The 18,321-nt window shown below is 50.1% G+C and overlaps 1 protein-coding gene across 1 annotated transcript; it reads left to right on the top strand.

Annotated features, from left to right (window-relative positions):
* Positions 1–1,867: 1,867 nt before the first annotated feature.
* On the top strand, positions 1,868–17,053 carry HHIPL1 (HHIP like 1). The gene is made up of 9 exons (XM_040412530.1): positions 1,868–2,198; positions 3,811–4,457; positions 5,958–6,101; positions 8,219–8,547; positions 8,877–9,003; positions 10,301–10,446; positions 11,493–11,574; positions 12,974–13,056; positions 15,433–17,053. Exons 1-9 carry the CDS (start codon positions 1,941–1,943, stop codon positions 16,068–16,070), a joined length of 2,454 nt encoding a protein of 817 aa, XP_040268464.1. The 5' UTR covers positions 1,868–1,940; the 3' UTR covers positions 16,071–17,053.
* Positions 17,054–18,321: the final 1,268 nt, after the last annotated feature.

The raw sequence follows: 18,321 nt of genomic DNA, 5'->3' as shown, positions 1-18,321 counted from the left end.
CAGGGGGGGCTGGGGCTGCACGGGACGCACAGGGGGGGCTGGGGCTGCACGGGACGCACAGGGGGGGCTGGGGCTGCACGGGACGCACAGGGGGGGCTGGGGCTGCACGGGACGCACAGGGGGGGCTGGGGCTGCACGGGACGCACAGGGGGGGCTGGGGCTGCACGGGACGCACAGGGGGGGCTGGGGCTGCACGGGACGCACAGGGGGGGCTGGGGCTGCACGGGACGCACAGGGGGGGCTGGGGCTGCACGGGACGCACAGGGGGGGCTGGGGCTGCACGGGACGCACAGGGGGGGCTGGGGCTGCACGGGACGCACAGGGGGGGCTGGGGCTGCACGGGACGCACAGGGGGGGCTGGGGCTGCACGGGACGCACAGGGGGGGCTGGGGCTGCACGGGACGCACAGGGGGGGCTGGGGCTGCACGGGACGCACAGGGGGGGCTGGGGCTGCACGGGACGCACAGGGGGGGCTGGGGCTGCACGGGACGCACAGGGGGGGCTGGGGCTGCACGGGACGCACAGGGGGGGCTGGGGCTGCACGGGACGCACAGGGGGGGCTGGGGCTGCACGGGACGCACAGGGGGGGCTGGGGCTGCACGGGACGCACAGGGGGGGCTGGGGCTGCACGGGACGCACAGGGGGGGCTGGGGCTGCACGGGACGCACAGGGGGGGCTGGGGCTGCACGGGACGCACAGGGGGGGCTGGGGCTGCACGGGACGCACAGGGGGGGCTGGGGCTGCACGGGACGCACAGGGGGGGCTGGGGCTGCACGGGACGCACAGGGGGGGCTGGGGCTGCACGGGACGCACAGGGGGGGCTGGGGCTGCACGGGACGCACAGGGGGGGCTGGGGCTGCACGGGACGCACAGGGGGGGCTGGGGCTGCACGGGACGCACAGGGGGGGCTGGGGCTGCACGGGACGCACAGGGGGGGCTGGGGCTGCACGGGACGCACAGGGGGGGCTGGGGCTGCACGGGACGCACAGGGGGGGCTGGGGCTGCACGGGACGCACAGGGGGGGCTGGGGCTGCACGGGACGCACAGGGGGGGCTGGGGCTGCACGGGACGCACAGGGGGGGCTGGGGCTGCACGGGACGCACAGGGGGGGCTGGGGCTGCACGGGACGCACAGGGGGGGCTGGGGCTGCACGGGACGCACAGGGGGGGCTGGGGCTGCACGGGACGCACAGGGGGGGCTGGGGCTGCACGGGACGCACAGGGGGGGCTGGGGCTGCACGGGACGCACAGGGGGGGCTGGGGCTGCACGGGACGCACAGGGGGGGCTGGGGCTGCACGGGACGCACAGGGGGGGCTGGGGCTGCACGGGACGCACAGGGGGGGCTGGGGCTGCACGGGACGCACAGGGGGGGCTGGGGCTGCACGGGACGCACAGGGGGGGCTGGGGCTGCACGGGACGCACAGGGGGGGCTGGGGGTGCACAGCACAGGGGGGGCTGGGGGTGCACAGCACAGGGGGGGCTGGGGGTGCACAGCACAGGGGTGGCTGGGGGTGCACAGCACAGGGGGGCTGGGGTGCACAGCACAGGGGGGCTGGGGGTGCACAGCACAGGGGGGCTGGGGGTGCACAGCACAGGGGGGGCTGGGGGTGCACAGCACAGGGGGGCTGGGGGTGCACAGCACAGGGGGGCTGGGGGTGCACAGCACAGGGGGGCTGGGGGTGCACAGCACAGGGGGGCTGGGGGTGCACAGCACAGGGGGGCTGGGGGTGCACAGCACAGGGGGGCTGGGGGTGCACAGCACAGGGGGGCTGGGGGTGCACAGCACAGGGGGGTGCACAGTGCAGGGGGTGCGGGTGCAGGCTGAGCTCAGCCCAGGGGCAGGTCTTATTGCATAACAGGACAATGTGCAGCTGCTGCAGATCACTGGGGAGGGACGGGCTGAATGAACCGGATCGAGTCTGGCTGCTGGGGCTGTCGGGATGAGGCTGGCATGGGCTGCTTGGCTGCTGCTCCCGGCTCTGCTGCACCGGGCCCTCTCTCACCCGCAATGTCTGGACTTCAAGCCCCCGTTCCGCCCGCCGCACGCGCTCACCTTCTGCGTCCAGTACAAGGATTTTGGCTGCTGCGACTCCTCCCGGGACCGGGAGATCATGGAGACCTTCTACCGGGTGCTGGGGCACGTAGATGAGGCCGGCTACCAGCTGTGCGCTGCCCACGTGCAGGACATCCTGTGCCAGGTGAGAGGGGCTACAGCAGGTAAGCCAAGCCAGGCGGTGGGTCACATGACCGGCGGTGCCAGGTGACAGCGGATGTGGAGTCACGTGACCAGAGCCAGGTGGTAGTGGGTGTGGAGATGTGAGCACCAATCTGACAGGAAAACGGACCTTGTTGCCCGTAGTAACCAATCAGAGCTCAGTTTACACTTTTTAACTTCTTCCAGAAAAATGAAAGCTGCGCTGTGATTGGTTGCTATGGGCAACAGGGCTAGCTATACTCTTCAGACAGTACTGATAAACCTCCCTCATGGGGCCACCATATGGCAGTAATGTCATGTGTCATAAGCTTATATTGAGAGGTCTTTTCCACTATTTATATCCAAAGCATTTTACAAAATTCTGTTGGTTGCCCTCGGAAACAGACTACAATTTAGCTCCCTCATGCTGTCAGACACCTGACAGAACATCTTCTGGCCTCACACATTAGCCAAAAGTTGTCTAAACCCAACAAATTTGAAGTGATCAACTATCTAATGTATAAGAGGTCTCCGGACAGTAGATGAGTAGGGGTCTCTCGCCAGCTTAGAGGTCTCGGACACATATCAGAAGATGCCACCATGTCCAACATCATGTTTGGAGCCCCAGCAGTCAGCTGTAATCTGCGGGGTAACCTGATGACAAGTGATTCATTTCCCTGCAGCGCCCCCGCAGGAGGAATGGGGCATTACAGGGTGACCATGGAAATTGGGCACTCCAGAACTAGGGCGCTCTTTCGCAGCCACTTTGTGCTCTAGCTGATAGTTGAGGGTCCTGAATAGGGGATGCCCCCAGGGTTATCTTCTCCACTTTACCCACAAGCAGTTTAATGGGCACCCAGTGTATACTAATGAGCTGGCCCGAGGGCGGAGCGCCCTTTACTCCTGGGTACGTGCAGCGTCCTCCATTGTGGTGGCATGGGATAGTCTGAAACTCCGTGCTGCTCCAGGAATCTTGTACGTCCGGACGGACCGCTGTGTCTCCTTGATTGATATAGAGGCCCATGGGACACGACGACGGGCGCTGCCATGATCTCCTGGTGACGTCCCTCTGGTTAAACTCTCAGAAGTGACATGTTACTTCTTTGAAGTAGGTTTTCCATGGAGAAGGGCTAAAATAGTGTTGTTGTTGTTTTTATTTGCACAATTTGGCGGTATTTCCTTAGCCAAAACATGTGAGCACATATCCCCTGGGTTTGTCTTTCGAGTCCAATGCATAACAAAGACGGTCAGAAAAATCTGTTTCTGGGAAAGCTGGGTGAAGACCATCATGGCTGCCACTCTTTGCTAGATTTTCCCAGTTATGTAGAAATAGAAGGGAGCTGGGTGACAACACCAGTGAGAGCAGCAGTGGGAAACCAGTATGGCCGCCATGACTCTTTTTCTGTAGGTGTCACCCAGCTTTCCCGGAGTTCGGAAAGGCATATTTGCCCACTTAGAGTCCCCGTACCCAGTATACTGGGTGGGAGCTATAATGGCGGTCGTATCAGTTATTACACAGCTTTCCCAGATGCAGACATTAATACGATATTTTAATAAAATTCTCTAAAAGGATCCATTGCTGTCATGATTATTTATTAATTTTTTCGCCATTTTAGGAATGCTCGCCATACGCCGCCCACTTATACGACGCAGAAGACCCCAGCACCCCGGTGCGGAGCGTGGCTGGACTCTGTGAGGATTACTGCGCGGAAGTCTGGAAAAAATGCAGGTCGCTGTTCAGATACATGACGTCTGACAAAGATTTATTGGCCCTGGAAGGGAACGCGGCCAAATTCTGCCGCCGTCTGGCTCTGGATGACGCCGATTACTGCTTCCCGCGACTATTAGTCAACACGAAACTCAATCAGAACTTGGGCTTGGTGACGGCTGACTCCGAGGGCTGTCTGCAGCTCTGCCTGGAAGAAGTGGCCAACGGTCTCCAGAATCCCGTGGCCATGGTCCACGCCAACGACGGAACGCATCGCTTCTTTGTGGCCGAGCAGGTCGGCCTGGTATGGACCTATCTCCCTGACCGCTCCCGACTGGAAAAACCATTTTTAAATATCTCCCAGGCCGTCCTGACCTCGCCCTGGGAAGGCGACGAGCGAGGTTTTCTAGGAATCGTCTTCCATCCAAACTTTAAACACAACGGCAAAGTCTACGTTTACTACTCGGTGGAAATTGGCTTTGATGAGATCATACGAATCAGCGAGTTCCGGGTTTCTGCTCACGATATGAACGCCATCGATCACAGCTCTGAGAGGTAATTTTCCAGGCTGGCGAAAGCCGCTCCTCTGGGCACGGCGCCACCCGTCTGGATCCTCCACCGGATCATAAAACCTTCTCCCATGACGCAAACCTCATGGCAGGAAAATAATATAGAACTGCGCGTGTGCGTTATAGAGTGAAGAGTTTACCATATGAGCCTGACTGGGCCTTATGTATCATGTCTTACTTAAAAAGAGGCCTTGTTGCCCCTAGCAACCAGTCAGTGGTCAGCTTCCTGAACCGGTGGCCTTGTTGCCCCTAGCAACCAGTCAGTGGCCAGCTTCCTGAACCGGTGGCCTTGTTGCCCCTAGCAACCAGTCAGTGGCCAGCTTCCTGAACCGGTGGCCTTGTTGCCCCTAGCAACCAGTCAGTGGTCAGCTTCCTGAACCGTTGCCCCTAGCAACCGTCAGTGGTCAGCTTCCTGAACCGGTGGCCTTGTTGCCCCTAGCAACCAGTCAGTGGTCACCTTTCAGAACTAGCATGGAAGATACGGAAGGAAACGTGAAATCAGATGAGATGGCTATGATATATTGGGCTGAAAGAGCATTTGTCAGCAGCAACAACCCTAGCAATCTCACACTTGTGCCATAGTCTACACTACATAGTCTTCCTCCGCAGCACAGATGACTACTGTGCATGCGCTGATGACGTCATTCGCCACCTGGAAGTGGAGACGCTGTGCTTCATTTGGGGGGAATGATGTCATCGAAACCTGCGCAGTAGGGGGGCAGATGCACTGCGCATGCGCCAATAGCGTAGACTTATGTGTAGCTGTGCCAGGAATCCTGTTAACCAATGGGATGGGGGAAGTGATCTAAGTGCAGTATATAGGAGCTCAGCCCCGCCTCCTTGGTGCACCGAAGACCTAATTTACATATTAATACAAGTATATTTTTCTTAGGATCAGTGCATTTTGTTGACCCTATCAGGATTAACCCTATCGGGCACTGAGGCTGGTTTAATAGAGTTGATCCTGCTGGTAGGTGTTATTTAAAGGGGGTTGTCTCATCCGACCCCAGCAACCATAGCAAACTTCAGACCTTGTTGGAGGACAGGCATCAGAAATTTGGGATTACAAGTCGACCACTAGTACAGAGCGACTCTCCACCCTGGGGGCCCACCTCTGTGATGTCCATTTGCACTAATAGGACATATGGACAGGGTTGTCTTCATGAGCCAACCCCTTTAAACGGGCTGCCTGGTTTGAATGAGGCCTTTTGAGGCCCGGCCAAGAGAGGTGCTGCAACAAAACGGTGCCCAGTCAGAGAGGGGTTCCCTGGGGCCACCAGAGGAAACTGTAAGGGCCGTCCTCCATCTGTACAGAAGATAAGACTAGTGAATGGACCCATTAGAAACAGACTTTGGTGGGAAGTGATTGGCTTCAAAAATATCCCTTAATGGGGCCCTTCAGAGGATCCTCTGAGGGGCCCATCTGACCATCTGCTCCTGTATTCTGATGATAAAACATAAATTATTTAATTTTCCTAATCATTAGGATAATCTTGGAGGTGGAGGAGCCGGCATCCAATCACAATGGCGGGGAGGTGCTCTTCGGAGATGATGGCTACCTCTACATCTTTATTGGAGACGGAGGCATGGCTGGGGATCCGTTTGGAAAGTTTGGGAATTCTCAGAACAAGTAAGAATGACATCATCGGGGGATTTTTGTACTTTGTTCTGTTTGTTATATTTGTCCTGCAGACATTTGGAAACCAGGACATACATGGTGTATTCAGCTGTATCCAAGACTAAAGATTTTATTTTATTTTATTTGTACCAATATAGTCCCCTCTATCTCATTTCTCCATACTATTCTGCTTCCATAATTGTACCTTGCTTCCTCATACCATCTTGCTTCTGTTATACTATTCTGCTTACCCTTTTTCTGCGTCCTGCTTACCCCCTCTGCTATCTGAGTTCTGCCATACTATCCTGCTTCCCCATACTATCCTGCTTCCCCATACTATCCTGCTTCCCCCTCTGCTATCCAGGTTCTGCCATACTATCCTGCTTCCCCATACTATCCTGCTTCCCCCTCTGCTATCCAGGTTCTGCCATACTATCCTGCTTCCCCCTCTGCTATCCAGGTTCTGCCATACTATCCTGCTTCCCTATACTATCCTGCTCCCCCATACTATCCTGCTTCCCCCTCTGCTATCCAGGTTCTGCCATACTATCCTGCTCCCCCATACTATCCTGCTTCCCCCTCTGCTATCCAGGTTCTGCCATACTATCCTGCTCCCCCATACTATCTTGCTTCCCCCTCTGCTATCTGGGTTCTGCCATACTATCCAGCTTCCTCCTCGGATATCTGGGTTCTGCCATACTATCCAGCTTCCTCCTCGGATATCTGGGTTCTGCCATACTATCCAGCTTCCTCCTCGGATATCTGGGTTCTGCCATACTATCCTGCTTATAGAACAAGACAAAAACACAGAAATATAGTGGCAATACTGGAGGAGCGGCTCAACCCCTAACACTGTAGCGTGTTTTACATTGGGGGAGCAGCCCCACCGCATGTGGACCGCAGCAAACGACTATCCCCAGCAAAAAATGCATACGGTGGAGGATGTCGGCGCGGTCCACATGCACCACAGGAGCATCCTACGCAAAACGGAGCATTGTGCGGATGTAAATACAATCATATAAATCACAGAAAAAATGCACCAAACGGATATGCCACTGACTATACTGGCTAGTCATAAATGCAGATATTAAAAGCTGAGACTTTCGCCAATATATTCCTGTCAGGAAAATATCGGAGCCCATCATGCACCACGTCACGGTCACTCAGCATGCTCCCCCAATGTAAAACACGCTGCAGTGTTAGGGGTTGAGCTGCTCCTCCAGTATTGCCACTATATTTCTGTGTTTTTGTCTTGTTCTATATGTAGTGTATGTGCCGTTACCTGGCATTCAAACACTCTTTTGCACCTGGTGACCTCCATCACAGGGTCTGATATGGGTGTGGCTTGCAGTCTTGGCTTTGTTCACATTGCACTAGTTGTCCTGCTAGGCGTTTGTGTGGAAGCCTGGCTGCGAGCTGGATTACATCGCCTTCAGACCGTGTTCACACCATAGGTAGCGTAGTGGTAGGACCCTTTGCCATGCTGAGTGACCGTGACGTGGTGCATGATGGGCTCCGATATTTTCCTGACAGGAATATATTGGCGAAAGTCTCAGCTTTTAATATCTGCATTTATGACTAGCCAGTATAGTCAGTGGCATATCCGTTTGGTGCATTTTTTCTGTGATTTATACTATCCTGCTTCCCTATACTATCCTGCTATCCGGGTTCTGCCATACTACACTGCTTCCCCATACTATCCTGCTTTCCCCTCTGCTATCCGGATTCTGCCATACTATCCTGCTTCCCCCTCGGATATCTGGGTTCCGCCATACTATCCAGCTTCCTCCTCGGATATCTGGGTTCCGCCATACTATCCAGCTTCCTCCTTGGATATCTGGGTTCCGCCATACTATCCTGCTTCCTCCTCTGCTATCCTGATTCCCCATCTACTATCCGGCCTCCCCAAAGTCTTGCTTACATTGAGCCTTCTGAAGCATAAGTACCAGTGACTATTATCAGAGGCTGCCACCCAGTAAAGCCGTTGGCGGTCTTGGGACCCCACGTGCGGCAGATCTTGCAGGATGGTGGAGCGGCCCTCCCAGGTGAAGTCTGACTTTGTACCTTTCTTGTCCAGGTTTTCTGTACTCATTGGGTTCTGCCTTTTTTGTTCTCTTTTTCGTTTCCAGATCCACCTTATTAGGCAAAGTCCTCCGCATCGACGTAAATCATAACAACCACGGACCCCTTTACCGCATCCCCTCTGACAACCCGTTTGTCGATGACCCGTCAGCCAGGCCCGAAATCTATGCTTACGGGGTGAGGAACATGTGGCGCTGCTCATTTGATAGGGGAGACCCCCAGACAAAGGAAGGGAAAGGACGCCTGTTCTGTGGAGACGTAGGACAGAATAAATATGAAGAAGTCGACATTGTAGAGAAAGGAAAGAATTACGGCTGGAGAGCGCGGGAAGGCTTCAGCTGCTATGATAAAAAGCTCTGCACCAATTCTTCACTAGGTAATGGCCGCCCTGCCGCTAATCATGGTTGTAGCATCATGTGCACATTGTGATTTAAAGGGGGAGTCCAGTAATAAGCTCAGTTTACTTTGACGTTTCCAGACCTGGGATCCACGTAAAGGGGATTTCAGTATAGCCTGTGTAATGCTTAATATGGCCTGTGGTGGCGCTGGTTAGTAAGGAGACGTCCTTGAAGCTCCTGGGCCCCAATGCAAACTCCGGGCTCCCACCTACCATGTGCCCCATAGTAAAAAGATCAAACTGGGGCCCCATTAGATGTTCATTTTAATTTGGTCATTTACATCTTTCCTAAATCCTTTTCTGTGCAGGTGACGTTCTTCCGATTTTTGCCTACCCTCACAAGCTGGGGAAGTCGGTCACCGGTGGATACGTGTACCGAGGCTGCGAATATCCAAACTTAAATGGACTCTATATATTTGGCGATTTTATGAGTGGGTACGTTTTCTGTAATGGGGCGTGTGATAATCTGGAATATTTGATAATCTGGCACCTATTAGGTCTCATTGGTGGCAGATTACAGGGATTTTACAGTGCAGTGAGTTCAGATCATGCACCAATATGGCGATTGCTCTCCGATGTACTGGGATACGTTATGTATCCTACTGTACAGGCTCCCTGTACACAGCGCGGTAGTCTGATACGCTATGCCACAGTCCTTTAGCTTCCATCAGGTGAATGGCGTTCCATGGGTACCATAAGCTTCCAGTGTGAACGTAACCCTACCTCGCAATCTGTGTACTGCTGCGCAAGCGTTGATGATGTATTTCAATTTAAGTCACCAGCCCTTTAAATACTTCCTGCACCCTGACTATCACACGCAGTTAGGGTCCATTCACACGTCCGTGTGTGTTTTGCGGATCCGCAATTCCGGTGCGGATCCGCAATTCCGGATCCGGACAGCACATCGTGCTGCCCCATAGAAATGAATGGGTCTGCAATTCCGTTCCGCAAAATGCTGATGGGTGGGGGTGCCAGGAGTCGGACCCCCGCCGATCTGATATTGATGACCTATCCTGAGAATACATCATCAATATCTGTGGCAAGAAGAACTCCTTAATAAATTAAAGGCTAAACATATATATATAACATGTAGAAACTGCAGAGTGTCTCACAAAAAGCAAACCACCGTATTGCTGCTTTGATGCAAGAATTTAAAAAGTTATTGATTCCAGGAAAAATCCAAAAATTTTGCATGGTCCTTAAAGCCAATAATATTCTGGTCCTAAAGAGGTTAACAGCCGTAATCCAGCCATTCATTTCCAGACTATTGGGTTGCGTTGCTTATTAGGGGCTCATGCACGCGGCCGTATGTATTTTGCAGTCCGCAAAAAACAGATCCACAAAAAATACGGATGTCGCCCGTGTGCATTCCGTATTTTGCAGAACGGAACAGCTGGCCCCTAATAGAACAGCCCTATCCTTGTCCGTAATGCGGACAACAATAGGACATGTTCTATTTTTTTTTGCGGAACAGAAATATGGACATACGGAAATGGAATGCATACAGAGTAGCTTCTGCTTTTTTTGCGGGCCCATTGAAATTAATGGTTCCGCATACGGTCCAGAAAAAAAACGGAACGCACACATAGAGAAAATACGTTCGTGTGCATGAGCCCTAATTTGGCAGCATGTGCAGGGAAAGAGGCAGAATCTATGGATGGAGCATTAATACACACGTCTAGCACAATTCTCGATGGATGAAAACGCATTTCTTTCTTTTTTGTCACAACAGAAGATTGATGACCTTGAAGGAAGACCAGAATACGGGGGAATGGCAGTACCATGAGATCTGCATGGGGATGGGGCAGACGTGCATGTTCCCTGGGCTCATCAATAACTACTACCAGTACATCATCTCTTTTGCAGAGGATGAAGCAGGTAATTGCCCTATCCTAGAGGTAGAAGAAGATCTACTGTCATGTCTCTGCCATGGTGCTCATGGTGTATAAGGTGTTAGGCCTGCTGCTAAGGTCTTAACTGTGTCTGGTTGGATATTACTTTGCAAATTAAATTCAGACCTAAAGGATACAGCACCACACAGGTGACATCTCCTCTGTAAATGTGCTCATCCCTCTTCTCCGCCTGGCCCAGACCACCATGATGCTTCCTCCAGCCACAACTCATCTCTGCAGAGTTTGCTTTCCTGACATTTTATATTCCTCACTGTTTTGTCCTCCTCCCACCTCATTATAAACTCCTCATCTTGGTGCCCTAGGAGTCCGTCCACACAAGGCTTATACAATTCCATGGCATGAGATTTAGGCAAATCTGATCCATACGGTGCATAATAAATCTGCAGCAGAATTTGACCTGCACCCTAATTTATGCTGCAGATTTGCTCTGTGGATGGTGTCCCTGAAAGTACCTACTGTCGCAAATGGTGCCCCAGGCTGGAGCCCTAATACCAGACACCTTACGGAGGGCGCTGTATCTGCACAAAAAGTGCCCCCTTCCTCAGACGCCCGCTGCACATTGGGATCAGTCTTTTCATGCATTTTTCTCTCCTGTTGGTGACGCTTATTTCTCCTGTGACATTTATATTTCAGGACACTGAGTGACAAATGGTTCGGCCGGGGGTTTGTTCTGCTTCTTACACGTTACAGCGACGTCTCATGTTTTGTTCTAAAAAAACTCCACCGTTCCCAGCGTTCCGGATTTGTGTCTAGGAGATGTCTGGGTTTAATAAGTAAATTGTTTGGAATGTAAGGTTTAGGCTTTGTTCACATTTGACATTAATGCAACCAATTATTGCTCAGCTTTCATTTCTTAAAGGGGTTGTTTCATCATGGGGGAGGGGGGGGGGCTTCTCTTGGGATCGATTTTATTAGCCAAGTTAAGAAGGGTTGAGAAACGTTCAAGCACCACCTGCCTATATACACAGAGGTCACCCTCCGGCAGCCCTGACGGAATGTCTTCTCTTACAGGAGAACTGTACTTTATGTCTACTGGAATACCGAGCGCCACTTCCCCCACCGGGGTCGTGTACAAGATTATAGACGCGTCAAGGTGAGAATAATACACACTTATCAGATGTAGACAGTGAGAATCCGATAATCCAGAAAGTCTGATAGTTGGGCTTCGGCACTTTCTGTGATCGAGACAAGCCGGACTACAGACTGATGCAGTGTATATATATTATGTGAACTGATACATTGTAGCAGACCTCCAGAAACTTGTATTACTGATGTGTTTTCTAGTCTGGATACAATTGTAACAAACATTCAGATATGAGAAGTATTATGCCAATAGGGTATTTCAAGAATTTTCCACCAATTACTAGTACCAGGCACCCCACCAATAACTAGTAGAGGGCCCCCCACGATCTCTGGTACTTGTACCAGGCACCCCACCGATCACCAGTAGAGTGCCCTCCATCAATCTCTATTAGAGGGCCCCCCCACTAATTGTTAGTACAGCGCTTCCCACTGGTCCATAGTTCAGGGTCCCGCACCGATCACTATTGGAGGGACCGCCACTGATCACTAGTACAGGTCCTGCATTAGAGCTCAGTCACATGACCATATGTATTGTGCAGTCCGCAAAACACGGATCTGAAAAAAATACAGATGACGTCCATGTGCATTCCGTATTTTGCGTAACAGAACAGCCGGCCCCTAATAGAACAGTCCTATCCTTGTCCGTAATGTGGTCAATAATAGGACATGTTCTATCTCTTTGCGGAATGGACATACGGAAACAGAATTCAAATGGAGTAACTTCCTTTTTTCTTTTTTTTTTGCGGACCCATTCAACTGAATGGATCCGCTTAAGGTCCGCAAAAAAAACTATGGAATGGACACGGAAAGAAAATACGTTCGTGTGCATGAGCCCCTAGTCATAACAAAAAATATTAATAATGCCTAAAAAATCTCTTTAAAGTGCTTGAAGAAAACATGGCTGCTTTAGTTCTATTGCTGCTCTGCCCCATTCACTTCAGTGGAGCTGAGCTGCAATACCAGACACAACCCATGGAGAGGTGGGGCGCTGTTTCTGGAAGAAAGCAATGTCCTTTTTTTTTATAATTCTGGAATGTAAAATATCCAGGCGTAGAAATGTTCCATATCTCATATAATATCCTCCTGAAGGTAGGAGGATGCCGCCACTAATGATCTTATACACATACGTGTATCCATAGTGTATTCCGCCTCCTTGTGTCTGCTAATCGGATGGTGCCGAATATTTGCGTCCTCGTAGATGTGCCCGGCTGCGTCGCTCCTCCAGGTTCTCTCTCCTGCTTGTAGACTGATGAATTTTTGTGAATTTGTCCATTGAACGGCAGTGTGAATCCTGAATACGCATCAGATGGAGAGTTCCCCAGCGCAGTCTCTCGGGGACTCTGATCCCTGCAAGCTTTACTCCTAGGCGGGAAATTTCACGCATTGATAAATACTTTCTGTCACCACAGGAGGGCCCCGCCGGGCAAATGTCGTTTCCATCCCATACCAGTGAAGACGAAAAGTGCCACTGTGCCCTTCGTACCGAAAGAAAGTAAGTTTTCCAGATATCTAGAGGCAAAACATAATTTCAGAGTGCAGCTCTGGAGTATAATACAGGATGTAACTCAGGATCAGTATAAGGCTCCATTCAGATGTCCGCACTTTGGGTCCGGATCCGTTCCACAATTATGCAGAACAGGTGCGGACCCATTCATTTTCAATAGGGACGGAAAAGATGCGGACAGCACACAGTGTGCTGTCCGCATCTGCATTTCCGGTCCACGGCCCCGAACTTCTGGTCCGCGGCTCCGCAGAAAAATAGAACATGTCCTTTTCTTGTCCGCAGCTGCGGACAAGAATAGGCATTTCTATTGGGGTGCCGGCCCGGTGTTTTGCGGATCCGCAAAACACTGCAGACGTGTGAATGGACCCTTAGATAAGTAATGTATGTACACAGTGACTGCACCAGCAGAAGAGTGATTGCAGCTCTGGAGTATAATACAGGATGTAACTCAGGATCAGTACAGGATAGGTAATGTATGTACACAGTGACTGCACCAGCAGAATAGTGAGTGCAGCTCTGCAGTATAATAAAGGATGTAACCCAGGATCAGTACAGGATAAGTAATGTATGTACACAGTGACTCCACCAGCAGAATAGTGAGCGCAGCTCTGGAGTATAATACAGGATGTATCTCAGGATCAGTACAGGATAAGTAATGTATGTACACAGTGATTGCACCAGCAGAATAGTGAGTGCAGCTCTGGAGTATAATACAGGATGTAACTCAGGATCAGTACAGGATAAGTAATGTATGTATACCGTGACTGCACCAGCAGAATAGTGAGTGCAGCTCTGGAGTATAATACAGGGTGTAACTCAGGATCAGTACAGGATAAGTAATGTATGTACACAGTGACTGCACCAGCAGAATAGTGAGTGCAGCTCTGGAGTATAATACAGGATGTAACTTGGGATCAGTACAGGATAAGTAATGTATGTACACAGTGACTGCACCAGCAGAATAGTGAGTGCAGCTCTGGAGTATAATACAGGGTGTAACTCAGGATCAGTACAGGATAAGTAATGTATGTACACAGTGACTGCACCAGCAGAATAGTGAGTGCAGCTCTGGAGTATATTACAGGATGTAACTTGGGATCAGTACAGGATAAGTAATGTAGGGTCTGATGTTCCTTAGGTAAGTTCAGTTTTTAACATTTTAAGGTGGAATAGTCTGCGTCCTGAGTAGATTATGTGAATTACGTCTTTGCCATCCGCTAGGCTATTGTTATGGGGCAGGAGAGCAGATATTGCTCAGAAAATGTGGCGCTGGTCGTCTGGCCCGGGCGTATGTAGGTCAGCGCTGCTCGGAGAATAGTTCTTGAGCTGCGGTGGTTGTCTTGGCAACAAAGATCTTTTCCACAGAATCGTCTCCATACAAGTAGTCTGCATGCATAATGACCCATCGTCCAGCTTCAGTCAGACTGTGTGACGCAGGTCTGCCCTCGGATCAGCACTCTCATCATGGCCACTATGAATAGTACATGAAGTGTACGGCTCCTGGGAGGTCTGCTAGTAATTGGACTCAGTCAGTTGCAAAACTCTCTGATCTCCCGACTTCCACTTAGTATCAAGTAGCCGCATCAATAAATAATTACCCTGGCATTTAACCTATTCGCAACTAGATTTGGAACATGTTTTAATTTTTACAATTCATTTTTTAAAATAAATTTACAGGGTATAATTAGCGAACTGGTTCAAAGGACGGTCCACCCTGCAACTGTATTTCTCTAATCCGGGGATGTCCAACCTGCGGCCCTCCAGCTGTTGCAAAACTACAGCTCCCAGCATGCTTGGACTGCCTACAGCTATCAGGGCATGTTGGGAGTTGTAGTTTTGCAACAGCTGGAGGGCCAAAAGTTAGGCATCCCTGCTCTAATACATCAAAAAATATATATATTAATCAGCTTTGGAAATATTCTTGATTTATAACTATATAAATCAAAACAAAAGAAATTCAGCCCGTTTATAACAGAAAATTAGAAAAATATCTCACAGTAATTAACTACCATATATTGCTCAAGTGAGCGCATGCCTGTGGCAAAAAACAATAGAAGTACCTATGCAGAACCGCCAGACCGCATGGAAATCAATAATAACGTTTATTTGCAAAATTCATATAGATAAAAAACGTATATTTAAAAACAAGTGCAGGGAAATGGCGACATCAACCGGAAGAGGACACAATGGCAACAATTCATACTAGTCCAAAAAGTGAAAAGCTAAATAAAGTGCAAGTGCAGAAAGTATAATGTGTCTCCTCCTGGATGGCGCCAAACCCAGACGCTCGTTTCGGCAAATATTCATCTGGGGGTTAAGATGAAGGTTCGCCGAAATCAACTTATTTTTTTCATGTTTTTGCAGAATTTATAATAAAAACAACTCCAACAAAACGGCCAAAGGTTAAAACTACCTCCAAACCATCCGGGAGGACCAAGGTCACCGCGTCGCCTCCTGTTAATCCAACACCTGATTGGGTGGAGCAGCTCTTGAAGCTCTTGGAAAGTCCAGGAGATAACCAAAGAACCACCACGGCCAGACCATCCACCACAAGACCACCAAAGCCAAAGAAAAGTGGTAAGAGCAACGAAAGGAGAGGACACAGGAAGAAAAGTAAAGCACAAAGCGGCGCTGATTCCAAAGCGACCTCTACAGAGCTACGTAACGGCGCAGTGCGCTTGGCAGACGGCCAGAGTTCCGACCGTGGACGGGTGGAAATCTACATCAATGGAGAGTGGGGGACAGTATGTGACGACTTGTGGAACACCAAGGCCGCAAGCGTGGTGTGCCGCCAGCTGGGGTTCCAATATGTTATAAAAGCCGCCAAACAGGCCGAGTTTGGTGAAGGCCGAAATCTCCGCATCCTTCTAGATGATCTTGAATGCACCGGAAAGGAGAAGACTCTGCTGGACTGCAAGCACAAGGGGATCGGCAAACACAACTGCAATCACCAGGAAGATGCCGGAGTAATCTGCAGTCACACAGAGTATTCTCAGAGTTGATAGATCTAAAGGGCTTCACATCCCTCAATGTTCCTCAGGTTGGGATGTGGCCTAGTGATACATCGAAGCCAAATTTACTAAAAAGTACACCACAGAAATAGACCAACGATGAAATGAAATTCTAAATGCTTGAACTTTTGGAACATACAGCATTGTATTAATGACTAGGACAATTTCTCGCCATTATCTTGCTGTCTCTAGATAAGCAGATTTTTCTAATCAAGTCTCCTTTATCAAAAATGTCTGACAAAAACTGGCCTTACAGTCCATAGTCCATTATCAAAGATCTGATTGGTTGCTATGGGCAAGAAGGTCAGTTTTTCTCATTTTAATATTTGTCATAAATGAGACCTAATATGTTAATAGGAGGTAAAGGTTTGTACCTCCTTAAATTGAAAATGTATCTCCACCCTTAACCATTTTTCACAGCAGGGGTTTCGGCCTTTGAAAGCGCAAAAATTACAATTCACATAATCATAAGCTCTGTGTCCAAACCTTGAAACAAGCAGCTCTTTCATTCTCGCTCACAGCGGGAAATCCCAGCACTACATGAAGCACCAACCAGCAGAAACACAGCTTTGTGTAGCTAAGAATTCTGCCTCTGGCTCCCGTACAATGAAGGCGAACCCGCACTTACTACTCCACGCAAAAAGAAAGCTTCATTTACCAATTTTCTAAAAATTTATGACACAAAAGTGATACTTGTTTGAGGCAGAGAGATTCCCTCATTGTGTCACGCTCCGCCCCCTCAGGCCTCGCACTAGTCATATCAAGTGTTCCTAAAAAAATAAGGAAATTCACCAGATCTGGCACTTTCTTTAATACCTCACCATGAAATCCACTTCAAGAAGCACAAAGACTTTCGCCAACAATGATACTAAACCCTAAAAAGGACATTTTGTATTAACTCTAAATTTCTACTTGTTGATCTTTTTACTATGATTTTGATAATTTTTTTTCTAATAAGCACAAGTTCTCCCGTTTCTTTTTTTCTCTTTTATTATTATAAAATATGTGGAAGAATGACACTCCGGTCTTCATAAAAGGTAACTCCTCCCGAAATACCTAATTCTATGATCAGATCTCCATGCTGTCCACTATGCTCACATCCTGATGATACTGTCTGGTGTGACAACCGCTCGGTTCTTTGTGAATAGACTGCGAGGATGTCAGCCCCAACCATTTTAGCAATATGGTGGAATATTTCTAGGACCTAAATTGTATATGAAAGGAAAGCATAACTATAAGGGTACGACTACATGGCAATACTGGTCGCTCAACAGTTGTCGGTCAGGAACACAGTGTACGAGTCGTGTGCCGAAATTGCAACCTCTGAATCGCAAAAAAAATCCATCAATGTTGGCCTTTTTGTGACTCAGTGGTTGCAGCCGCTGCCCCGTTCATTTGTATGGGATCACAGCTACACGGAGTCGCCCCTGCGATCCTGGGCGCACCCAGTGCCACCGTGTTGCTGTACCCTTAAAGTTGCTCTTCAGATTGTCCGTAGTAGTAACCTTTAGGGACCGGCAGCAGTTAGGATCTGTGATACAGTCTGCCTCATGCTCCATGTGGCAACACAAGGAATGCCTACAGGTCTCCGATGTAAATCTCTAGGGACTTACTGCCCCGGGTCTGTATGTATGAGCCCTTAGGCTACCTGCACACGTTGTGGTTTTTCCGCACAGAATCTTCCTGTTTTGCAATACAAGACATGGTAAATTGTGGTTCCCAACGCACGGGCACCGTCCGTGTGGCAGGAGCAGACACATTCAACTTGAATGGGGCCGTGATCGGTCCACACCACAAAAAAATAGAACAAGCAGAGGCTTGGACAGAAAACCCACGGAAGCACTCTGTTTGCATGCATGGCCTTCCGCTTCCTGCCTCCGCACCAAATCTTCCGGATCACATCCATGACACTGTGCGCACTCGGCCCATGCCTGCATATTGCGGCGCTGGCCGACAACGGCTGCGTGCATGAGCCCTTAATCGGTGCCTCTAGAATTTGGCATTCGGCTCTGCAGTAAATGTCGGGACTTCTTGCATGCTTTTGAGCATTGAGAGCATCTATAACGGGATTTGGGGTAGAGGGAATCTCTTATCACATTTGTTTTAAAGCCGTGGAAATAAAATAAGCAGTTTTAGTTTTCATACAGCACGCCCGGTTCTAACTGCAAAGAAAAAAAAGAGGGGTCAGTCAGCACATGCCAGTGCGCGGGTGGCTGAAAACACAAAGTAAAAAATACAATGC

The sequence above is a fragment of the Bufo bufo genome, chromosome 11 (assembly GCF_905171765.1).
Source record: "Bufo bufo chromosome 11, aBufBuf1.1, whole genome shotgun sequence".
Taxonomy (NCBI): domain Eukaryota; kingdom Metazoa; phylum Chordata; class Amphibia; order Anura; family Bufonidae; genus Bufo; species Bufo bufo.
This window is presented reverse-complemented; position numbering and strand designations above follow the sequence as displayed.

What these genes read in the sequence shown, in the direction of transcription:
- HHIPL1 (XM_040412530.1), top strand. Translation starts at nt 1,941, where the DNA reads ATGAGGCTGGCATGGGCTGCTTGGCTGCTGCTCCCGGCTCTGCTGCAC. An exon ending in TTTGGGAATTCTCAGAACAA is followed by an intron (nt 6,102 to 8,218) that starts GTAAGAATGACA and finishes TTTCGTTTCCAG; the next exon opens with ATCCACCTTATTAGGCAAAG. An exon ending in AAGATTATAGACGCGTCAAG is followed by an intron (nt 11,575 to 12,973) that starts GTGAGAATAATA and finishes CTGTCACCACAG; the next exon opens with GAGGGCCCCGCCGGGCAAAT.